This window comes from Gymnodraco acuticeps, unplaced genomic scaffold (assembly GCF_902827175.1).
Source record: "Gymnodraco acuticeps unplaced genomic scaffold, fGymAcu1.1, whole genome shotgun sequence".
NCBI classification, from domain to species: Eukaryota; Metazoa; Chordata; class Actinopteri; order Perciformes; family Bathydraconidae; genus Gymnodraco; species Gymnodraco acuticeps.
In genome coordinates, this window is record NW_022989766.1 from 222,153 (window position 1) to 247,981 (window position 25,829).

General features: G+C 40.3%; 1 protein-coding gene across 2 annotated transcripts; it reads right to left on the bottom strand.

The window, feature by feature from the left end:
- Window positions 1–1,513: 1,513 nt before the first annotated feature.
- On the bottom strand, window positions 1,514–24,560 carry LOC117546268 (zinc finger protein 239-like). Of its 2 annotated transcripts, none has more exons than XM_034216448.1 (3): window positions 24,249–24,560; window positions 23,766–23,831; window positions 1,514–2,846 (listed from the first exon to the last, which is right to left on the bottom strand). In XM_034216448.1, the coding sequence occupies exons 2-3, from the start codon at window positions 23,796–23,798 to the stop codon at window positions 2,073–2,075; spliced, it is 807 nt and encodes a 268-aa protein (XP_034072339.1). In that variant the 5' UTR covers window positions 23,799–23,831; window positions 24,249–24,560; the 3' UTR covers window positions 1,514–2,072. The 2 variants fall into 2 exon arrangements, with proteins under 2 accessions (XP_034072339.1, XP_034072347.1); XM_034216456.1 differs by having other exon boundaries at window positions 23,766–23,855.
- Window positions 24,561–25,829: the final 1,269 nt, after the last annotated feature.

Here is a 25,829-nt window from a genome sequence, read left to right on the forward strand (position 1 = left end):
ATGCATCCGTGGAGGAACCATCAGTGTATCCTCGGTTATAGCTCCTCCAGAGAGCCTCCTCGATGCTCGATCCTCAATGTGCATTTAGAGAAATGAGATGTCCTTCAAAATGGCGTGCTGTAATTCATTTCCGGGTCACTACCGGAGGACCGAGGAGTCGAGGAGGGGAAATTTGAGTATTGAGAAACCTCTTATGACCGAGAAATTATATCATGAAAGTTGCGGTGCTTATTAAGCATTTTAAAACGTATGTGGTAAGTTGCCAGAGTGCTTTGTGTTGAACGTTCATCAGTATTATAATCAAAGAGAGAAATATGAACGTTAGTTTTTACTGAAATTATCAAATAAAGTCAACATTTCACTGAGCTGTGTGGGGTTTGTTCAACTTTTAAAAGATGTTTGAATGGTGATGTACACAGTGGTAGATGTTACGGACTAACGTTTATAATAAATACATTTGTATTGATTATAAGATATTTTCATAGTTCATACAATCATACGTATTGGGATCATTTGTATTAATGTGTACCGGAGGGAGAGGGTGATGAGCATAAGTTTCACTTTCATTATTTATTTCAATTCCAACTTTGGTCATGAGGAATATGTTTCTCTGTTGTCCACGTTCATAAAGCATAAAACAACAGCATTAGAGCATGCTGCAGGGTCTCTAGATGAGTCCGTCGTTCTTATTAAACATCCATGTTGTAGTCCGCTGTATAGAAAACTGTAGTTTCCCCACAGCAGCAGACGCACATTGATGACGTCCGCTGGCGCATCATAAACACGTTGAATAGTGAAAGTGCAGTCGGCTTCTCTAAAGTACCGCAGTCTCTTCTCCTAAGTCCTTTTGAATTCTCCTATCCACTATCCCTTAACCCCGTGACGTTTCAATCAGAGGTCAAGGAATAGACGATAGGGTTAGAATTTAGGAGCTGATTTTTGGATTAACCGACCGCAGCCTAGAGCCATTTCTCAAAGTCGAGGACGCTTCCGTGGTAGGACATGTCATTCTGAGTGAGGTCCTTCAGAGGCTAGGCAAGAATCCTTCCTCGCATTCAGAGAACGAAGAATGGAACAGGCTAGCAAGTGTGCGTCATATGCAAGGCCCCGCCTTATTGAGTGTGACTTGTTTGAAGACTCATCACTGAGTTGCAAAGATGGACACGTTTTTGTTGTTGTCTTTTATCCATCAATTTTTTTCAGATGAAGGAAGAGATAGAGCGGGAGTATCGTCAGCGTCTGTCTGCTCAGAGGAGGATTTTCTAGTTGAATAAGTCTAGTTGAAAAAAGTTTGCAGGATTCTTCAGAGCCTCTATTTCGAGTACTCAGGTCTTGTACTTTAGTAAAAGTAGAAGTACTCATATATATATTTTACTTGAAAAGTAGAAGTATATATAAATAAAAAACACCGTTGTTTTCTCCTGGGAAAATGTATTTAAACAGTTCCCTCCTGTCTTTATTAATTATAACAAGGGAATGACATGTTTATAATGTGCTGAAAAACACAAAAATATTCAGGGGTGTGCATCTTTTTTTAAGGCCTTTTTTATTTTGGTACAGTCTGATAATTTAAACAAAAGAGAACAGAATCAAACTGAAAACATCATAAATATTTTCTAGATACATTTATCATAGGTTCTTCTTTTAGAGTAGAACATCCCAATCGAAGTTTAAAGTCACAACATTTTATTAACCAAACAGATTATACGAGAAACTACACTGCAGATTAATGAACAGTGAAAGTAAATTCCTTCAATGCAGCTTAACGAGGCTAGCAATTAAACCCTGGACATATAATATTTTATAAAAGGACAAACAAGGCTATTAGAAAGTTAGTTGAAGAACAGCATAGTGAAACAATTCTTTATAGATCAGGAACCGTTACAAACATGAATTAAATCGGGAGAAACAACATCTCCGTGGCCTTGTGTTGGCATAGTGTGAACGCTGGTCAGAACATAGAAAACTGTTAGTCAGACTTAAATTCAGAAAGACTCTTCAAATATAACAATACAGCTCTCAGGACATCAGGAGGAGGAAAAAGCTAGCTTTGCTCTCATAGTTGTTCAAAACTATGCAGTGTGGATTCGCTCATGGACATTAAGGTTAGCACTTTGAGAAAACGTTTTCCCACACTCTTCACAGCTGTACGGTTTTTCTCCAGTGTGAATACGTTGATGCATTTTGAGAGCATATGATGTAGTGAACGCTTTCCCACACTCTTCACAGCTGTACGGTTTTTCTCCAGTGTGAATACGTTGATGCATTTTGAGAGCATTTGATGTCCTGAACGTTTTCCCACACTCTTCACACCAGTATGGTTTTTCTCCTGTGTGAATACGGTGATGAGTTTGGAGATGACTTAATTGAGTGAACGTTTTCTCACACTCTTCACAGCTGTACGGTTTTTCTCCCTTGTGAATACGTTGATGCAATTTGAGTTCATTTGATGTCTTGAATGTTTTCCCACACTCTTCACAGCTGTACGGTTTTTCTCCAGTGTGAATACGTTGATGCATTTTGAGAGCATATGATGTAGTGAATGCTTTCCCACACTCTTCACAGCTGTCCTTTTTTTCTCCAGTATGAATAATTTGATGTGTTTTGAGATGACTTGATCTAGTGAACGTGTGCCCACACTCTTCACAGCTGTACGGTTTTTCTCCAGTGTGAATACGTTGATGTGCTTTGAGATTACCTGATGTATTGAACGTTTTCCCACACTCTTCACAGCTGTACAGTTTTTCTCCTGTATGAATACGCAGGTGGAGTTTTAAAGTTCCAGATGTTGTAAAGGATTTGTCACATTGCTGACAGCTGTGACATCTCTCTCTTCCTTTCGCCTTCTAAAACAGACGGACAGAGAAAGACAGAAAGTAAATCTAAAAAGCATGAATACATATACAGTTAACACAATAAAAACTCACTTAATACTTATACAGTTAACAAAATACTACTAACAGTTTGTGTTTATTATATTTGTATTATATTTGATAGAGTAATACAGCAACATCCTAACCACAGTTTAAACCAGAGGGGGGACTCGAGTCACATGACTTGACTCAAGTCGCATATTTTTGGACTTGAGACTTGCTTGACTAACATTGATAAAAGACTTGACTTTGACTTGTTATTCATGACTTGAGATTTGACTTGAGACAGATGACTCGAAAGTACTTTACTTTTTAAAATAAAATATTTGCATTTGTTTTTGTATTGTACGAAGCCCCTAAAGGGCAATGAAAAAATTCAAAAAGAGAGAGAAAAAGTATCTTGCTCGCACAAGAAAGTTACCGGTGCGCCAAGGAGAAAGTGGAGCGCACAGGAGACAGCCGTTTCATTGCAGACTGTTATGTTTATGTGGGGAAATGGCAGTGCATACATTATTTGAGATATATTTCGAACTCGGACTTCATCTTAGGGACAGTTCGGCCAGTTATTTGTCTAAGCACCGGATCGGCAAAACAGGAGTGTATGTAAACCAGTCTGCCTTGATCTATGAATTCATGTCCGTGACTCTCGCAATATGTGGGGAACCTCCGGCAATTGGACAATTTGGTACGGCCCTCGAGGTAATTTATAAACACACGCAAAAAAGAAAAAAATGTAAGAAATCTAGACCGCAAAAAAATTAAACAAGCGAGTGCCTGTTTTTCCTGGCCACGGTCAGGGTCCTTGAACACAACATGGGCCTAACGTGTCATCACGTGGTATATGTCTCGACTGACAGGGGTGTAGTTCTGACGGAGAGCACCAGAACGCCGCTCCAGCACTTCAGAAACTGCACTACCCATAAGGAGCCGTACACATGCCGCAGTTTTTGCGTGGCTGTGTCTTTAGTTGAAAGCCCAGTGGCGATCTGTTCATCTGTCATAGTGATCATTACAGTCAATAACTTTGTTGTTATTAGCATCTGGTTAGCTAGCTATGCTAACGAATATAAGAAGCTTTTTCTACAACCAGTGAGGTAAAGGCACATCTTTATATGATCATTATAGTTGACAAGAGAACAAGAGAATAAAGTAAACAGGTATAAATGAGTGATTTGTCAAATATTCATAAAGAAAAAGAAATCTGCTTCCAGTTCTGTTTCATCTGGGTGTTGAGAGATGTATCCATAGATCTCCTAATGTTGCTCTCAAAGTGCACCAGATTGATGCTTTTAACTTCAACATTTAAAAAAAAATCTTCCCGGGGGTGCTGAGGTTAGGTCAGATTGCTATCCCTTTAAGAGAGAGCGAGGGGTGTGACATGTGTGTGCATGGTAGAGCGAGCGAGAGTGAGCATTTTGAAGCCAACGAAACAGCCGCAATATAGGTATGTGTCTACAAAGTTAGATCTGTAACAAAGACCTTATTAAATGCAACGGCCTCCCAAAGAAGAGCTCGCCTGTCTGCCTTTTGAAGAGTGGGTTTTTTTAACCCGAAGTTTGTTGTTTCGGCCCTCGAAGACTGCAGAGAGTCATCCCGTGTTCCTCGACGACGGTCTGGGAGCCGGCAGGAAGGTTTAACACAAGAATCCGTATTAACTAAAATAGCATTTTAATAGCATCATCTCCAAAAACAAACACAGTCTCTTAGAGGAGCGGACAGGCTGCAGGAAGTGGAAGCAGAGCGCTGAACACACATAGGAAATACGAATCTTATTAAAACAATGTCAGTCTTGAAGTACCGATACTAATGAAATGGAGAAATCGTAATGTTTTTAACGGCAGGGTATCGCAACACATTTCTAGTATCGGTGCACCGTGCAACACAAACACACCTTCTACTTCTACTCTAGTACAAGGCAAGGCAAGTTTATTTATATAGCACCTTTACAAAAATGAAAGATATTCAGACAAAGGCATTTAAAGAAAAAGATAATAAAAGAAACATTAAAAGAAAAATACATGAATAAAAAGTACATGAATAAAAATTACATGAATACCAAGTTACAGTGCAGTTTAAGATATGAATAGTTCACACAGAAGTTCCACTTTACTGATGAACACAACGGCTCAGTTTCAATTAAAAGCAGCGACAAAAAGAAAAGTCTTCAGCCTGGATTTCAAAGTAGTAAGAGTTGCAGCGGACCTGCAGGTTTCTGGGAGTTTGTTCCAGATATTTGGAGCATAATAACTGAACGCTGCTTCTCCATGTTTAGTTCTGACTCTGGGGACAGAAAGCTGACCAGTCCCTGAAGACCTGAGAGATCGGGATGGTTAATAATTTAGCAGTAGATCAGAAATGTGTTTTGGGCCTAAACCATTCAGTGCTTTATAAACCAGCAGCATTATTTTTGAAATCTATTATTTGACAGACAGGAAGCCAGTGTAAAGACTTCAGAACAGGAGTGATGTGATCCACTTTCTTAGTGTTAGTGAGGACTCGAGCAGCGGCGTTCTGAATCAGCTGCAGCTTTCTAATAGATTTTTTAGTGAGACCTGTGAAGACACCATTGCAGTAGTCGAGTCTACCGAAGATAAAAGCATGGACAAGTTTTTCCAAATCCTGCTGTGAAATTAGTCTTTTAATCCTAGATATGTTCTTTAGGTGATAGTAGGCTGATTTAGTAACTGTTTTAATGTGACTGTTGAAACTCAGGTCAGAGTCCATGACTACACCTAGATTTCTGGCTTTATCGGTTGTTTTGAACATTGCAGACTGAAGCTCAGCGCTAACTTTTATACGTTCTGCCTTGGCTCCAAAAACCATTACCTCAGTTTTGTCTTTGTTTAATTGGAGAAATTCTGACACATCCAGTCATTGATTTGTTCAATGCACTTACTCAGTGTTTTAACTGGAGAATAGTCTCCTGGTGAAATGGTTATTTCAATTTGTGTGTCATCCGCATAGCTATGGTAACTTATTTTGTTGTTTTTCATTATCTGAGCCAGTGGTAGCATGTAGACGTTAAAGAGAAGAGGCCCCAAGATGGAGTACCCCACATGTCATATATATATATAATGATTGAGGAACCCCACATGTCATATAAAATAACTCAGATTTGTATTTACCTATAGAAACAAAGTTGTTTCTGTCTTTTAAGTAGGATTCAAACCAATTTAGAACTGTTGATGAAAGTCCCAGTCGGTCTAGTAATATGCAGTGTGCGAAAAAGTACACGTCCCACCGTCCGGGACGTGTTATTTACAATATCGGACAAGTAGATCTTTCAATTGACTTGTCCGGCGGACAAGTGACGTTTTTCGGCCTGATTTATTGACAAATTATTGATACATTCGGTTTACAAAAGGCAGAACTCAATCGCAAATTGTACGTGTCCGCCATTGTTCGTTTAGATTCTGCTTGTCGATTCCTAAGGAAATGCATCTCGCCGCTTTCTGTACAGTTAGACGGGGCGGGGCGGGTGGGAAGTGTAGCACAGTGGCAAGGTTGGGAAGCAAAACACGGTTCCGATTAGGAACAAATATCAATTGTCCGGTACCGGGATTAATAAGAGTTGTGAGGACAGGAGGCGAGGCCGAGCCCCGCGGACTGCAGCTCTATCTATGCTCCGTATCAGCTGATCGCTGCACGGTGCAGCTCAGCGTCTCTCTCTCTTTCTACACACAGCGGATCCGCTGCCCGTTTAACAGCCTCATCTTTGTCAAACTTTCTTATGTTCTTTCTCTAACACATAATGAAGGTTATTAAGCGTTTTAACTCCTATGTTGTTAATATTGACCACCATTTCCTTTTATGAAGTAAAGCAACCTCCCTGTCTGTGTCCTCGCGCTGTCCTCACATCCCCGGACCCCCAGACTCAGAGGAGCACAGGGATGTCAGCAGAGACGTGCACACATAGACTCTAGGTAGTGCTTGAGCACCTGCCCGTTTTGCCCTCTGGACAGCAATGTGCCCTTTTGAAAGTTCGTTTTTTACAGTTTTTTTTTTTTTTTTACAGTGTACTGTATGTGGCTCATGGTAACATCGATCAATTCTGGATTAAAAGCTTCTAATATATACAACAATGCCCCAAATGCGCGTTGTAATTTTGTCAGACATCCCCACGCGTGCCCCGCGGCACTCCCGTACTCCTGGCTGCAGCCCCTCCCTTCCCTGCTCTCAACGTGAGCGCGCAGCGCGCAGAGCTGACAGTCAGTCTAGTGATGGGAATTCCGGCTCTTCTTGGTGAGCCGGATCATTTGGCTCGTTCGGCTCCCAAACGGCTCTTCAGTTTACCATTTATTATACCTTTTAATTAAATCAAATGTAGCCCTGTTTTGACTAATGATTTATATTTGTACACATATATCACTTAAATTATTCAATACATCCTTTGTACTGAAGTATTCAAAAGTAAAAATTACATGTTTAATATAAATGATTTGCTGTGGCCAATTGTTTTCATTGCATTTACAGACCCGTGCAACTCTCTGATACCACCCAATGAATGCATTGACTTGCTTGTAGAACCACGCTACACAAAACAGATAGCAACACCTATAAAAACTATTTAAAAAAAGGGGCTACTGTATCGACCTATATAAACTATATAAATATAGGTTTTTTTTCAAAATACCAAAAAGATCCTGTATTTTAGCCATGCCTCATTTCGCTCTATTTGCTCTTTCCAGCCCTGTTTTTGCAGGGGGCTGATTCTGTGAGCTGCAGCTGACCACGCCCCCCTGCAGGAGAGGGGAGCGTGCTCTGAGATCAGCTGCTGGGCGGTCTGTAGAGGGGGCGAAAAAGAGATCTCCGTCCTCCGTGTTTTATTCTTATAGAAGTAAGAAGAGAAGTAATGGGGCAGAAACCCTCCTTTTTACGCAGCGGTCCAGACATAGACATCAAACGGCGACACATATTCAGTTGCCAGTTACTTTGGCATTAGGGCAGGGATATCTAGATACTTTCCAAGGTTTGACATCATGAAGTGTGCTACTTTTAAAGCAAGCAACGATGTTTTCAAATCTGTAATCAAAAACACTATCGAAGCAGTTCCTGCCGTTGCTACGTTAGTTCAAACAGTAACAACGGACTACTTTTCTTAGCGGATGCATGTCAATTTAAATCAATACATAAAACTATTTTTTAAATCAATAAAATCATTTTCTAAATCCATAAAAGTATTTCCATTACTATTGGGAGTCATGTCGTTACTTTGTTGAGAATGTGGCCATGTAATAAGCGGGATAATGTGCACATTGCAAATGTGCCTTCATGCCGATCTAGATCCCTCTGCAAAAATGGCTCGTTCGCGGGCGAGAGCCGGCTCCCGTCGTTCACTTAAAAGAGCCGGCTCTTTGCGCCGGCTCGTTCGCGACCGACACATCACTAAGTCAGTCACTCAGTCAGACAGGCCACGGCGGGTGTGTGGTGCAGCAGCACGCAGCAACACGATTAAAAGTGCCCTAGTGACGACCAAGTCAGTAACCAACAGGTAACAAATACAACGAGTGTATTGTTTAATCCCCTAAATCAGATGCCAAACTAAACTATACAGGGTTCGTACCGTACGGTCATTCAAAACCTGGAAAAGTCATGGAAATTCAAAATGCAAATTCCAGGCCCTGGAAAAGTTATGGAAAACAATATTTTTCCCAAAGTTTTGGAAAAGTCATGGAAATGTAACTAAAGTTGCGTCAAATATAATTTACATTTTATCTAATCGCCGAAATAATCTGCGGTCGCGAGCTGTTATGTGCGCATGGTGTTATTTTTTAATATATGAAGCGCGAGCTGTGTGCTCGAGTCTTCCTGCCTGTCGGGCCGGCTGAACTCTGCTGCTCCGGGATGAGGGTCAGCTACATTAGCTACGGTGCGTTCGTTAACTGTGCGGAGTCACTGTGGCACAGACTGAGCCGCTGGTGAACAGCTGTTAGAAGTAGAAGTACTCAGATCTTGTACTTGAGTAAAAGTAGAAGTATTCAGATCTTGTACTTTAGTAGAAATACTCAGATCTTGTACTTAATAAAAGTAGAAGTACTCAGATCTTGTACTTGAGTAAAAGTAGAAGTACCACAGTGTAGGAATACTCTGTTACAGTAAAAGTCCTGCATTCAAAATGTTCCTCAAGTGAAAGTAGAAAAGTATTATAAAAATACTAAGAGGCATGAAAATACATTTTCAAAATGCTCAACAGTGCTGCCAAAATTATAAACTGACTGCTACACAATTAAAATAAATGCTTTTATATATTTCTATTAGATGTAACTCTTTGGCGTTTCTGTTATTATTACCTGCTGCTTTAGTTGTTCTGACTGCTAAAATCCTCTGTTATTCCTCATTTTAAAGCCGATATTCCGTGGGGTCGGGGGCTCGGATCCTTGTCACCTTTTTCATACCTGATGAGTTTGCATCCCTGACTACAGTTGCTTTAGCGTGTAGAAGCTAGTAAGCCTACTATTTGATTTGTTTTAGATAGGCATCTGCATCAGACAGCATGGTTATTGAAATAAATATATATGCAATTACGACATACAAGATGTGCCTTTTAATAAATCTCACACTACTAAGGCAACCGGCGGTTCCACCAGGGGCGTCAATCCCGGGGGGGGGGGGGGGTTCATCCCCCCCTAGCTTCAGATTGGACCCCCCTAAGTCATTTAGAATAATAAAAATAAATGTTAAAATAATAAAAATGTTGATAATAAATCAGTAAAATCAGGTAAAAATAAGAATTAAATAACATAACCCTAACCCCGAAATAAAGTAACCAAAAACCAAAAAGAAACGTAACAAAATCCGGCAAATTTTTGCGCACAATTTCGGCGCGACCGCCACAACGACTCAGAAGGTGCCCCTTTTTTTTCTCTTGAGCACCTGCCCCTATAAATGTCTGTGCACGCCACTGGATGTCAGTATTGTTTATGAAGCAGGTTATAGAAGGTACATTATTGAAATGAAAATACTATTTATTTACTTTTACAAACAGTGAGCAGCTGGGCAGCTGCAGCATGTGTATTGCAGGACATGTGTAAGCGTATTTGAGTTGTAGAAAAGCGCTAGGCCTATAGGCTATACATCTAATGTGTCATTATTATTATTATTATTATTAGGTTATGTCCTATGTGTTGGACATGTGTGGTTGGACTTTGTCTCACAGGCAGGTTGCAGTGTAACATCAGAGGAGACTGGGCCAATTGTACATTCTCAAACTGCACCAGAACTAACTAAACAATGCAGAGATTATTTTTATATAATTGTATTCAATAACCGTAAGAAATTCAACAGTATGAAGTGATTTGTAAATAGGAATACAGATTTGACTTAATCTTTTCATAAATATATTTTTCTCCCAGTTTGACTTGTTTTTACCCTCTCAAAGAACCGGAATTGAGAACCGAAAATAACCGGAATCGAAAAGCAGAACCAGAATCGTTCAAATCCAAACAATACCCAACCCTATGTGTGATGCAGTAAAATCTTACCGCTCACTTACGTTAGCGGTGTCGTAAAAACCGTGGGAAAATGTAAAATACGATGACGAAGAAGAAGATTCCAGTGGCCCCAATTTTTGTCCATTCTGGACAAGTGAAAAATGTATTCGGACAAGTAAATTGCCAAACTCACTTGTCCATGGACAAGTACTCTCTAAAAACTTTTTCTCACACTGAATATGTTGTGGTCAACAGTGTCAAACGCAACACTGAGATCTAATAATACTAACACTGAAGTTCTGCCACTGTCTGTGTTTAAGTGGATCTCATTGAAGACTTTTACAAGAGCAGTCGCAGTGCTGTGGTTTGGATGAAATCCTGACTGGAACACATCAAAACAGTTATTTAAATGCAAGAAATTACTCAACTGTTGAAAAACTACTTTTTCAATGATTTTACCTAGAAATGTTAGGTTTGATATGGGCCTGTAATTGTTCATTACTGAAGCGTCTAGATTATGCTTTTTAAAGAGCGGTTTAATGACTGCAGTTTTTAGGGCCTGTGGAAAAATACCTGAGTGAAGAGACGTGTTTACTACTGTATATGAAGTAGATCTGAGGCCATGCAAGGAAAAACATTTTTGAAAAACCCTGTTGGAATAATATCAAGGCAGCAGGAGGAGGATTTCAGAAGTTGAATAATGTCCTCTAGGTTTTTATCATTAATCTGATGGAATTGTGTCATGGTGTTTGAATTGATATTAGGTGGACATAGGGACAACACATTTGCTGTACCTGATACAGAGGCACTGACTTCTTGTCTGATTCTGAATTTTGTCAGTGAAGAAGGAGGCACATTTATTGCACGCCCTGGTGGATAGAAATTCAGAGGCTACTGACACTGGGGGGTTAGTTAGTCTGTCGACAGTAGCAAACAAGGCACGTGCGTTGTTTTTGTTTTTTGGCAATGATATCAGAGAAGAAAGACTGTCGGGCAAATTTCAATTATAAATTATAAAAGGCCAAGTCTCTCTTTATAGATTTCAAAGTGCACCTGGAGATTTGTTTTTCGCCACCTGCGTTCAGCTTTTCAACACTCTTTTTTCTCTGTTCTCATGGTCTTTCTCCATGGAGATATTTTCTTCCCAGTCACTTCCTTTACTTTAGTTGGAGCAATGGCATCTATAACATTTTAAATTTTTGAATTAAAATGATACTAGCTCATTTACTGAGATGTTAGCAGGGGCAAGTGTGGAAGAAAAATTCTGAGTAAACATTTCCCTAGTATTTTTAATTAAATATCGCTTTGTGGTTACCTCTTTTTGAACATTTTTGTGAACAGAAATAGAGCTCGCAAAGAAAACACAAGAATGATCAGAGAGTGCAACATCAGTCACCACAACCTTAGAGATATTCAGACCCTTTGAGATAATTAAGTCCAGAGTGTGCCCCTTATTGTGCGTGGGCTCCGTCACATGCTGAGTCAGTCCATAGCTATCAAGAACACAAAACAGTTCTTTAGCCCCTTTGTCCTGGGGGTTGTCAACATGGATGTTAAAATCACCAACAATGACTAGACGGTCAAAGTCAATACACACTAGAGACAGCAGTTCAGTAAAGTCATCAAAAAATCTTACACAGTATTTGGGTGGTCTATAGATATTTAGGAACAGAGCTCGAGAGGAGCATTTCAGCTGAAGGGCCACATATTCAAAAGAAGCAAAGTTCCCATAAGATGTCTTCCTGCATTGAATGGAATCATTGAACAAAATAGCAACTCCACCACCTTTCTTTTGCATTATTTCCTGACTCATAAAACTAAAGTTGGGAGGGGTTGATTCGATAAGAACAGCTGCACTGTTATTTTGTTCAATCCATGTTTCCGTTAAAAACATAAAATCGAGATTGTGCTCAGCAGAGATGGGGACTCGAGTCTGTGACTCGGATTAGAGTCACACACACAGAGACTTCAGACTTGACTTGGACTCCTGCTCAAAAGACTTCGGACTCGACTTGGACTCGTGTTTTGGGACTCGTGAACAATCATTGTGTTTTCTATTTTTGGCGTATTAAAGGTGGGGTAGGTAAGTTTGAGAAACCGGCTCGAGATCGCTAGAATTTGAAAATACACAACCGGAGAAAATCTGCCACTTCCTCACAGAGCCCCTCCTCCAACACACACGAACGCGCACATGACCAATGAGGGCACGAGATAAGTTTGTGCCCCGATCGGAGGCTGACAGGCAGGTAGGCCATCCAGTTATTTTAGCCGGGCCGGCTATCGGGATGTTAAGAGCATTCCATGGAATATAACAAAAAGTGTATCTCGAGCCGGTTTCTCAAACTTACCTACCCCACCTTTAACATTAACATTAACATCATGGTAACACCATGGCGACTGGCGGCACACCTGCAGCTGTACCGCTTGTAATTAGGTTCAATTATAAAAACTTCGAACAAAACGCCGGCGGCACCAACAAAAGGAGCGCACACTGCAAAGTCTGCAATATTAAAATCAAGGGTGCTGGTGCAACAACGTCAAATTTCATCAGGCACTTGAAAACTCACCCGGAGAGGTCAGTCACATTAACGCATATGGACGGTTAGCAAACATGTTTAGCTCAGCATCAGCTATGTAATGTTAACTTAGCCTGCTACTAGCTTTGTAACTGAATATTTGAAAAGATGAGTGAATGTTTGCTTGTCACACTTGTTTGCGTTGAGTGGCGTTGACATCCAACTCTTGACATGACATAAAAAAGGTTGGTAACGTTAATCATTACGTTCCGCTGCCACCATCTACTGGCTAACGTTAAACGTAGAAAAATACATAGTTACATACATACAGGTTTATCAGGTTACCATTACACTGGGTTTGAGTGAGAGGATAGAGGAATATGTTTATTTATAGTAGACTTAAAAGATGTAATTAGAGACCCAGTGTAATTAAACAATACGGTTACAGAGGTCAAATTTTAACATTTTTGTCCATTGGCCAAATGGCTAGCCTAGTGAATGTTGAAATTTTACCAGCCACTCAATATATTGCCATTGTTATTTCTGGCTGGTGCGTGCAACATACAGTACCAGCTACTTGCATGATTTACCAGCATTTGGCTGGTAAATGGTGTTAATGGTAGATATCTCTTTTGGAACAGGTCATGTTTTAATATCACCAGTTCAGTATATTTCAGATAATATTGCAGCAATAGTTTTTTAGTTGCAAATGGCACAGAACAAATGTTTACTTTGAAGTACTTTTAAGTACTTTTAACACAGTTTCCCTGCGGGGGATTAATAAAGTATTTGTGATTCTGATTCTGAAGTGTTTTGCTTATAAGTTGTTTGCATTTAGCTAAAGTGTGATGTTTTTCCTCATATTGCATTGCAATAGCCTGTTTAAAGTGATCATATAACAAACAACTAATCAGTACTGATACTGTATGCTAATAGATATAGGAGTGATAAATAATAATACAGTAAATGCTTTGAATTTCTTAGATATAGCTGTGCAGTATTCTTAACAGACTGGATAGCAGCAGACAATAGAAGGCTTATTACAACCAGAAGAGACATGAGACTTTTATTTTTTAGAGACTTGAGACTTGACTTGGACTCGTGACCAAAGACTTGATCAAGTCTCACCCCACAAAGACTTGACTTGGACCCGTGACCAAAGACTTGAGACTTGCAAAAAAAGACTTGTGAACATCTCTGGTGCTCAGTGATAAAATCATTGATTAAAAATGTTTCACCTGCCAAAGACCTGACAATTAATAAAGCTAGTTTAAGTTGGTTGAATACACTATCAGTCAGATTTGTTGTGGCAAGCTGTGGCTGACATGGAATCACTTCTTAATTTGATAAACTCACACAAACTTTTGAGCGCTTCCTGTGTCCAAGCTGATTCACCGCTTTTAATCTATTACCTATCAACACAGATATCGGCAAAGCTACTGGCAGGCAGGGCCCCGGCATGTCCTGGAAAGAGTTGAGAGTGCCATACGCCCTTGAGCCTGGACCCAGCATATATCAGTCAGTGTTTGCATTTTTTACACACACATTCTTATCCGGCTTTGGAGACAGCAGTCTTGAAGGGGGGAGGAGGACGTCTTGGTCCTGATGATTGTGGTAGGCATGGTCACGGGGGGTGATGGTGCGCGTCTCTGCTTCGGTGATTGTGGTGGGCATCGTTGAGGAGGGGCGGGGGTAAAGGACATGCTGCCAACCCTGCGCATTGCCTTAGTTTGGTCATTGAACTCCAGGAAGGAATCGGTGCCAACCCTCTGTATCTCCTTCATGTGTTCAGCGATCTCCAGGAGGTTGGGCGAGGGTGAAAGGGTGAAGAGTAGAGAGAGCTGTGGGGTGAAGGAAGAGTATCCTCAGAGGTGATAGGGGGGGTGAAGGGTGGTGGAGACTCCTCCATTCCATAATCAAGACATTCCTCAGGCGGGTGCAGTGATAGATTTTCAAGGTTTTATGAGCGATGTGTTGTGTCTTTCTCTTGTTTTGATTCCTCTTGTTGCTTGTCCTTGGCAGAGGGAACAGATTGATGACGCAGGCAGTTGAATATGTTAGAGATAAACAATTTCACTCCTGACTTGTTCAGGTAAACTCCATTTGCCTTAAAAAGATGTCTGTGGTCCCAGAAAAAGTTAAAGCTGTCAATAAAATGGACAGAACGGTCAGTACAGGCAGTTGAAAGCCACGTGTTCAGTGCAAACAATCTGCTGAATCTCTTCACTCCTCTTCTGACTGGCGGTAGAGGGCCACTGATGAACACCTCCGCATTTAGAGAGCTGACAGTTTCCAACAGACATTTAAAGTCTTTTTTCAGCACTTCTGACTGTTCTTTCATAACATCATTTGTTCCAATGTGCAGTACCACATTCTTCACAGTCGGATGTTCAGTCCAATATGCAGGATCTTCTCAGCCAAGTCAGAGACCACATCCTTGGGAAAACAGAGTACTTTGGTGTTGTTCTTATTACACAGACCTTTTACATCTCTTACAGCAGAGTCACCCACAATCAGAGTTTCAGGCCCAGTCGTTAGCTTTCCCTCTAGCCTTTTACTTTTGGAGTAGCTATTGGTCCTTACCCTGCTGTGTGAAGAGGAAAAAGAAAAGATCTCCGGTTCTGTGTCAGTGGATCGTATCTGTTCTGGATTGGCACACTCGGTGGTTTAGGAGGATTGTTTGTAGTTCTCCCTTTAGCAGCTGTCCACGACTGTTTCCTAGTATGAATAGGGGTTGAAGAGGCGCTCTTCCTGGGTGATAACAATGCAGGCCAGCCAGTCGCATCACAGATTTCAGAGCGCTGGGCTCTGCCTGTTGTTCGTCCTCCCAAATCCAATGGAAATTATTTACTCTTCGGCCTTGCACCCAGAGTTCGAGGGAGGACTACCACTTGTAGATTTATTACCCGGTACACAGCGCTCCTGTTCCTTGGAATCATTGTAGCTGCTAACTAGCTTTGAGTTAACATGCCTTTGTCCATTATTTTTGCAACACTGGTAAAGTGGTGTCATTCCAACCTAGTCCATTCACTTCCACGTTAACTTCCAACCGTTGAATTTTCCTTTCCAACACGGCCATCTTCTGTAGAAGTTTGTGGAAGTCATCTGTAGAGAACGGAGGCATTTTGCTGCTAACTAGCTTAAGCTAAATAGCATGCAGTACCAGGCTTTAGCTGTTGCTAGGCCACGCAACTGTAAGACTGAGGTCGTCGTAAAAATATTGAAATATGGCTTAAACCCTCTGTCTATTTACGAAGAATAACTGTTCCAGTGATAAGTTAATGTCCAGGAGCTGCTGCTCGAAGTTTTCAGAAAAAGAAAAATAGAAAAACAGCATAAAAAGATGCAAGATCTGAGTACTTCTACTTTTACTCAAGTACAATTAGTAAGGCAGTAAAGCGCCTTGAATCTCTCAGTCAGAGCTGGTTGATGTTGCTGGAAAAGAGAGGTGTGGTGCCCTCTGCTGTTTTTTTTCATGTGCTGATAAACTAAAATGTCTCAGAGCACAATTATTTAAACTGGCCTGCCCGAGTTGAGGTTCATGCTGGAGGAGGGTGTGTGTGTGCGCGTGTGTGTGTTAGACAGAGACAGAATGGGGGGAGTGTGTGTGAACAGCAGGGTGTCATATGGTTTGAAACCTGTCTAATTTACTGATTGATGTTAATTGATTTATTGAGCGAGTAAAACAACAACTTTCAATCTAAAGTCTTTAAGATAATTTACAGTAAGAAAGGAGTGTTGTGGCAATTTAGCACTCACAACAGGAAAGAATGAAACAGAGAGGAATCAATAAAACACAAACACAGATATAGTTGATCAATTATTATTTTGTTGTACAACAATCAATAATAACGAGGAAACATTACATTTGCTCTCAAGCATAGTAAATGCTCCAACAGTAGAAGTTTCCACACAGCTAGCACACACACATTTTCCTTACATTAAAGGGGACCTTTCATGCAAAATGCACTTTTGTACGTCTTTTATACATGAATATGTGTCCCCGGTGTTCCAGGGAACTCACCAAGTGTCAGAAAACACAACACTCTATTTTCCTCCATACCCAAATCTCTAAAGGGACTGCAATGGATCTGATAAAAACTGATCCAGATTTGAGCACTGTCCTGACGTCAGGACGGTGGCGCTACGGCTATTGGCCAACTCTCCGCCTATCAGGGGAATGTGGGGTTGGGCCACGGCCGGCCATTGCCACTCGAAAGCGCTGGAGATGCTTTAGTACATATGCCAGGCCTGTAAGTGGCGCTGTAGTCTGCCGCAAAAGCAGCAAAGAAGACTTCCCGCTCATGCTTGCCCTTCTGTTTATTCTCCACTGTGGCTCTTTTTCTCCCTCCCAGAGGCACGCGTTTGCTCCCGCTGCTGTAATTCAATGCAATCCCTCCCCGTCGAGGCAAGCATTGTAATTCTCTCTGGTAGTCCACCAGCAGATGACAAACACCCACCTCTCCGCCTCTTCCAAGGAACGAGGGGACCGTGCGGCAGAGTTTCAGTTAGGTTTTCTTTCGCCGGTCAACATGTCCGTTAAAGTTTAAATCTTCCGGACAAAATTAGAAAAGTGCCAGTCAAAGGTCTTCTTTGTTATTTATTGAGCTTTAAAACAAATGAATAACGACTCTATATAATAATATAATAAAACACGGAGGACGTTTTTTTTCAAATTGAATTTATTGCAATTTCCAATATCAACGTAAGAGCTTGTGCCTCTTCGGGAGGTGCTAACACTTAACCATAAACGTTATCGTTTACTTTCTCCGTCTTTATATGTAGATATTACTTTTCTCCGTTAATCTCCGTCACGTTGTTTCCAAAGCAACAACAACTTCCTGTCAACAGCGCTACCTCTCCTTCAAAATAAAAGCATGTCCGCAAATAGGAAGCCAAGCCAAATTACACTTAAGACATATACAACTGCAACGAAAGTAACACAAACACAATGCGATATCCTTTTCAATTTCAAAGAACACGAATTGGGTTACATTAACAAATAACAATAAAACAACAATACTGTAGAATAACTAAATGAATGCCGTGAATACACCGAAACACACGTGTTGAAGTGGTTCGCTGCTGATTACTATTGAATTGTGTTACTCCAGTAAGATGGAAATATAATACTTTGTTTATTCATGTTATGTTAAGCTGCTGTTGTTCATTGTATTATTACTAGACTAGTTAGTCTTAAGGCTAGAATTCTGCACTAAGCCACATTTTTTTATTATTTGTGACTGAATGTGAACTTGTGAAGCTAGTCAAGCTACCTCTTTCCAGTAGAGTTATTTTTGTTTTGTTACTGCACTATCTGCACTCAATTTGTTTACATGGTTATTTTGTGGTGGACCACTGATAAGCTTTATTTTGTTTTGATCCAATGCTGCACAACTGAACTGATCCAATGCTGCTGTGAAAAAAAGAAGCTATATCCATGTTGGATAGAATGGATAGTTGGGTACTGTCATTTAAATAAAAAAATAACCTTAAGGGACAACTTGAATGCTTTTTTTCTCTTAATGCATTGCATAAATATCGGAAAAAATCGGTATCGGCAGATTGTCAAATTCAAATGATCGGAATTGGATCGGGAGCAAAAAAAGGTGATCGGGACATCCCTATCTCACAGACAATATTTCAGAGTGCAGACTCGCGGCCGATGCATCAATTTTCCCGAATATGTCATTCTTGAGAGACTCCATCATCGACTGTAGCAGCAAGGCATCTAGGGTGTCCCCAGCAGCGTTAGCAGTAGCAGCGCTAGCCGAGTCAGGAAAGAGCGAGGGTTTGAGGCCTCCTTTTGCGAGGTTTTGATCGAGTAGTAGTCATTTTGGCCGGTTAAAAATCTAAATAATTGAGCTAGAGTTCGCTAGAGTACTTTATAAGTACCTTATGAGTTGTCGCATACTATTAGTGAGCCAAACTGCACAATGGAAAAGTATTTTGAAGTCACTAATCTTGGAGCTGTCAGGACACACGTCTACTCGCCTCCGTGCATGCCCCCCTCTTCTGACTTGATCAGAGCACGCTCCCCTCTCCTGCAGGGGGGCGTGGTCAGCTGCAGCTCACAGAATCAGCCCCCTGCAAAAACAGGGCTGGAGAACAGCAAATAGAGCGAAATGAGGCATGGCTAAAGTGCATGATCTGTTTGGCATTTTGAAAACAGAAACGTATAAATTAAATATACGTTATATAAGTATGGCCCTACAATATATCATTTAAATATAGCATGATAGATGTCCTTTAACTAACACACGACATCACATGTTTTCCCTCTGAATCAGGGGCGGATCTAGAAAATATTCATGGGGTGACAAGAGGGTGGCAGAAGAATATGCTGATTTAATCGCAGTCATATCAATTAATGTTAACTTGGAAAGCCACAATATTAATATTTTAACTCAATAACATTTGGTGACATTATTGTGGCACATCAGTAAAGCCTTAAATATATAAGGTGGCAGACATCATTTAATGAATTTTAACTGAACAATAACTGAATGAGTTTGTTTCACTCTTAGACCAGCAGGGGTACCAAATCTATGCAGACTGCTGCAATAAGTACATTAATTAACTGTCTCGTCGATGTTTGTCTAAATTAATATGATACTATTAACAATCATATTATTCCTATCAGCTGTCAATCACTTTTATGATTCACATATTCAGTGTTATTATTAAATAAACTATATTTTTTGGAGGAGTTAATGATGAATGTTCCACAAGATGCTCACCCTCCTTCAAATTTGAAAGACAAGCAATTACCATCATATATCAAAAGAATCAAAGGAACAGTTCAGCGCCCCACAACTTCATTGCAAACAGTTACAACCTTGACTTTACATCAGAAAGAACAAACATTAAAGAAGTGACTAACTGCATCAGTTAGGGTTAAACAATGTGTATTCAGCTAAAACATACATTGCTGCAGTTATTATCCAGTGGAAAGTCCTTACCTACTGGCCTAGTTAAATGAAAGTGGTTACTTCTTTTTGGCTGGGCAGTGTAGTTTTACACACCGTCTTATTTGACTTTCTTAGGACTCAAAACTGTTTTTTGGGTGCAGACCCCCACAAAGAAAACAATATATTTACACACGTAAGGTCATCATCTTAACAGTTTTTCATGCTCATCGAGTCATCCGTGAGCAGAGCATCAAGTTGGCATGCCTATAACAGCTGAATGCGGCGATTACCATCTTGTTCAGCAAAACGCCTCACAAACTTATTAAGATCCAAAGCTTTAGTGCGTTTTGATTCAATGCCGAGTACAGCCTGAAGAACATATCGAGGATTAAAAAACTAATGTCACAACAGGACTTAGCTTGTGTGAGGAAAACTTCTGTGCAGAAAGGATGGAAGCTGGAGCTGCTTTAGTCAAATGCTGATATTTATTAAGAGTATAATGCGGCCGGAGAATTCACAAGGTATATTCACAACTTCTTTATGAGACACCAAGCAAACTCTGGAGACAAAGGACCACAGCACAGATCTATACATTAAAAGAGGAGGGATCTATATTCCCGCATTTTCCCTAATCAGTACCAGACATCGGAACAAAGGCACCTTTGTGTTGCAACTTCTCATGTGCCCAAACCCCTCACCCCACAGGAAGTCAGATGACGTCTTGACCTGTCCTCCTGTAGGTTACACGCAGGATCACATTACAGGCAGGAGTATATGCGGTTTAACGAAAAGCATTACTTTGTGATTAACAGTTTTCCAGAAAGACTGAGAACCTCTAAATACACAGATTGGATTAAAATATTCTCTCACAGCTTGTCCATGCTTTTATCTTCAGTTGACTCGACTACTGCAATAGTGTATTCACAGGGCTGACAAAAAAATCCATCAGAAAGCTGCAGCTGATTCAGAACGCTGCTGCACGTGTCCTCACTAACACTAAAAGAGTGGATCACATCAGTCCGGTTCTGAAATATTTACATTGGCTTCCAGTCGGCCAAAGAATTGATTTTAAAGTACTATTGCTAGTTTTTAAATCATTACATGGTTTAGGACCAAAGTATATTGTTGAACTCCTACATAATTACGAGCCATCAAGGTGCCTCAGGTCTTCTGGGACGGGTCTGCTATCGGTTCCGAGAGTAAAAAAAAAACATGGAGAGGCAGCATTTAGCTATTATGCCCCGACACTCTGGAAGAAACTACCCAAATCATGCACGTCCGCAGAAGCACTTACTATTTTTAAATCGAGACTAAAAACATATGTCTTTGGCTGCTTTTAATTGAGCTGCTCATATTCGCACTACAGTATGCCTTTTAAACATGTATTGTTTACCTGTGGTGTTTATTTTAATTATCTTATTATCTTTGCTTTCTAATGCCTGTTGTAAAATGCAATTATATATGTGTTTTTACTGTATTTATTCCTAAAAAGTATTTTAATTTGTTTTGTAAAGCACTTTGAATTGTCGTGTACAGAAAAGTGCTATATAAATAAACTTGCCTTGCAGCACAGCCAAACTTGACAGGCTCTTCTCTGTCATTGTAGACTGCAAATACCTCATTCCTTCCGTCTACTTGGATCCGAAATGCTTCTCGTTTTGCGCTGTCCCCCCGTTCAAATGAAATCGCCGCCAATCATATTTCCAGGCTCGCGCCAGGGCCGGGGGAGGGGTTACAAGGCTCGCGTCTTGTGCTGCATTCACTTGCACATAGGGATGGGTATCGTTTGAAATTTATCGATTCCGATTTCGATTCCGGTTCTGCTTATCGATTCCGGTTCTTATCGATTCCCCGTTTCGATTCCAAAATTGTAAAATAAAGAGGTCAAACGTTTAGATAACAAAAATATATTTATTCTTAAAAGCTTTAACTGAAATTGTTACTCAAAAATATACATGCAATACAAATGTATTGCACAATAGCTGTGCTTTATTTTAACTGAGCTATGCCTGTGGCAAGCTATTAACAGGCATTACACTTTGCCTTTTCTTTTTCTTTTTTAGTGTAGTGGAGCCTCACTTCAGAGTGTTTACCGCGACCTATCTTTGGTGTTATGAAGTGACTGAGCTGGTGAAATGTCTACGGGAGGGCGGGGGGAGCATCGCTGCGGGGCAACTGTGGACCTCTGTCGCCTGTCAGCGCAATTTATATGATGCCGTTTAAAAAAATGAAGGGCGGTGCCGGCCGTCAGCGTACCGAGCCGGCCGTCAACGGCCCGCTGACGACCGGCCGTTCTGTGATTCTCCAAGTCCGCCCTGTATTCCACCGGGTCACCGCAGCACCGCGGTGCAGACGGACCCGCTGGAATACAGGGTCTACCGCGTTTAGGAACCGTTAAGCAGAACCGAAATTGTGTATTTTGTATGGGTACCCGGTACCCGGCATTTTCTTATCGGTTCTCATCTGGAACCGAGTTTCGGTTCCCAACCCTACTTGCACATTAGAGATTTTCTCTCATAAATGTCCGATGAGCCACATCTTTTCTTTCAAAACAAAGCTGCCAACTGGGGTGGCAAGGCATTTTTCTGAGGTGGCAGCTGCCACCCCGTAGAACCGCCACTGCTCTGAATGCCATACTTGTATATGTTTTTAGATATCAGAAGGTCATCATCTCATGACGCCTTTAGGAGTAATTAACTAACAAAGACATAACTGTATTATCTAAACAGCGCCTCTTTGCACTTCCTCTAAACTCTGTGTCAGCTCACTTTAAAATTAATACATCTATTGATAATTAGCAAAGAGCCCATGGGCCTCTCTAAATCTGGAAATGTAACTCAATAACAGACCTGGTATAGCTTACCATGTGACACTTAAAGACCTATACAATTTAAATCTAAAACATCAACTTTTCAATCTAAAAGTTTTCACCCATTTCCACGCCAGAGAAATAATAATGTAGTGCTGTATTTGGGGTTCCTAAAAAATGGGTAATAGTTCATTTTCAGTGATTAATTGAGTATAGATGTTTCATATGTTTCTATTGTGTCCTTAAAAGACTGTAATTCCAACTAATCTAAAGTTAAAACAGTTCTACTTTTACTCAAGTACAAGACCTGAGTACTTCTACTTTTACTAAAGTACAAGATCTGATTCTTGCCCCGTTCTCCATTGTTGTTAATGTGAAAATAAAACTCAATTTTTCATAAACACCGTCTTTTAACTGATTTAAATGCGGAAACTGGGGTTATTCATCAGAATTTTGTATGACTTGCCTTGCTTGACTCTCACCACAGTAACTTGGGACTTGCTTGAGACTTGTAGGTTAAGACTTGAAACAGTTTGCACATGGCTTCCGGTAACTGCTAGAATCCACTTCAAGACAATGGTACTTGCGTACCATGCTGCGAATGGATCTGGCCCTTCCTACATCCAGGACATGGTTAAACCGTACACCCCAGCACGTGCACTCCGCTCTGCATCAGCCAAACGGCTCGCTGCACCCGCACTGCGAGGGGGACCCAAGTTCCCCTCAGCAAAAACACGTGGGTTTGCTATCCTGGCTCCAAAATGGTGGAATGAGCTCTCCATTGAAATCAGGACAGCAGATAGCTTACACATCTTCCAGCGCAGACTGAAAACTCATCTCTTTTGACTCCACTTCGAGCGATACATTTACTAACAAAGAATTACTAACAAAGCACTTATATACTAATAAAGGACTGGCTTATCTAAAGCCAGTTGAGTAGCACTTGAAATGTTTTGGCTCTATGAAACCTTTTGTACTTAATATGATTCTGTTTTCTTCAAGTTTGTATCTTGTTGGTCGAATGCACTTATTGGAAGTTGCTTTGGATAAAAGCGTCAGCTACATGCAATGTAAGGTATGACTTATTCCCAACCTCTGCTATACAGCAACGTTCTAACCTATATCTAACCATATTGTGCATTAATATTGTATTTTCTAAACAGGTTGTGATCTTTCATTTGGGGATAACAGTGTTAGGAATATATTGTGATGAAGTGCACACTGACCTGAGCTCCAGGGTTATTTGTGTTCTCCTCCATGCTGCTCTCAGTGCTCCTTCTCCGGCTGTGTCTCTGAAATAATCAACACAACTACAGCTGACACAAAACAAGACAACTCAATACAACTGATAGACACAACAAAACAAATCGACAGCCACTTCGTAGGTTCATAGCAGAGGTGAGAAGTAACTAATTACATTTACTCAAGTACTGTACTTAAGTACTATTTAGAGGTACTTGTATTTTACTTGAGTATGTCCATGTAATGCTACTCTGTACTTTTACTTCACTACAATTATTTAATTACTAAATGTTTTTGGTAATCATCTAGTTACTTTAAAGATTTGGATGAATTATGTGAAATATAATCAACTCTTAAATCAGACTTTAGTTCCACCTGGAGTAAATTCAGAAGCTACCCTGCAGTATACAAAGTCATTTAAACTAGCTGCAACTTCTCTCACACAAACACACACTGAAAGATGTTACCTCTCTCTCTCTCCTCTTCGTCCTGGTTCTTCAGTCTTTCTTCTCCTTGATAAAACACTGCCGTTAAACACACTAATCTCCCTTGAATGCCTTTACTTATGTTTACCGATCAGCGACGTGGTATAAAAAGCTACGAACAAAGAACGGGAGGCAACAAAAACACGGTTTAACGGATAAAAGCACGGATAAATCACTCTTCAAGGTTAAACTACCTCGTTGTATGTGTTTTAAAAGTCTCTTAAACACATTACATTCGGTATAAAATCTGCGTCAACGACTGTTAGCAACGTCTAGCTTCTGAGGTCCGGAAAATAGCAACGGACCACTGCAATGCATCATGGGAGTTTAGGTGTTATTTAAAAAATAATTTCACTGCCCCCCCCCCCCGTGGTGAAAACATAGAAACACTAACTGTATTAAAATTAATAATAATAATTACAATACTACATGTTTATGTTGAATTGTTGAAGGAGCCTGGGACTTCAGATTTGCATTGCCATAACTACACTGTAGCTCTGCATATGACATTGGAGTCTTTGAATGTTGAATCTTTCAGGCAATTGTATCCCTCACTTTCAACTGGATCTCCAATAAAGGGACTCTGAAGATATCTGTCATTTTCAGTTTCAGTCATCAACTGCTTTACCTAAAAGATCCTCAAGAGGGCGACAATTGATCCTAAAAATGTTATAGTGTTTTTTTTCCACTGTCAAATGGGCCTATCTAGTCATCCATGTAATTGGCAATAGTAAATATACTTTAATGAGTATGAGGAAATGTATTTTTTCATAAATGTAGTGTTTAAAACCATTGGGATTTTAATGTTTGTGTACACTTTACTCACTTTTCTGTACGCTCTTTACCCTAATGTGACTTTTTTTTAAGTTTGAGGGAAAGGAGTCATTTGTTTATTATTAAAAAGGCATGTTATCATAATCAGGGAAATGTTTCAGATTACAACACAATTTTTATCTGGTAAAAAAGGTTGGACTGTTTGCTGCTTTCTTAAAGAAACATGTTTAATCCCTCTCTCATTGCTTCACTTGAAGGCAGTTTGTTTGAGCATGCACCTGATAGTCTCAACTGCTTTAATGAACATTTTATTTCATCTGGTTCTTTGTTTGAGTCCCTACATTCGGGCCCTGGACAGAACGTTGATTCCTCACCACCTTCATCCCATCCCACGGCTCAGCCATTCAATTTTACTTTTATCGAGGTGATAGAGCTCCATAAAGCATTGCAGAATCTGGATCCACACAAATCGGCAGGTCCGGACAAACTTCCTCCTCATTTTCTTAAATTAGCAGCAGACTTTATAGCTGAGCCGCTTACTTATCTTTTTAATTTAACTCTTTCCAACAATGAGATTCCTAACATATGGAAATCTGCATATGTTCTTCCTTTACTGAAAGGAGGGGATCCCTCATCTGTTAATAATTATAGGCCAATTTCAAAATTATGTGTTGTAGCGAAGGTCCTCGAAAAGCTTAAACTTAAATTATTCTTGGACACAAATGATATTTTGTCAGAACACCAATCCGGTTTTAGAAAACAACACAGCACAACAACTGCTGCTATTAA

What these genes read in the sequence shown, in the direction of transcription:
- LOC117546268 (XM_034216448.1), bottom strand. Translation starts at nt 23,798, where the DNA reads ATGGAGGAGAACACAAATAACCCTGGAGCTCAG. An exon ending in CAAATAACCCTGGAGCTCAG is followed by an intron (nt 2,847 to 23,765) that starts GTCAGTGTGCAC and finishes CGTCTGTTTTAG; the next exon opens with AAGGCGAAAGGAAGAGAGAG.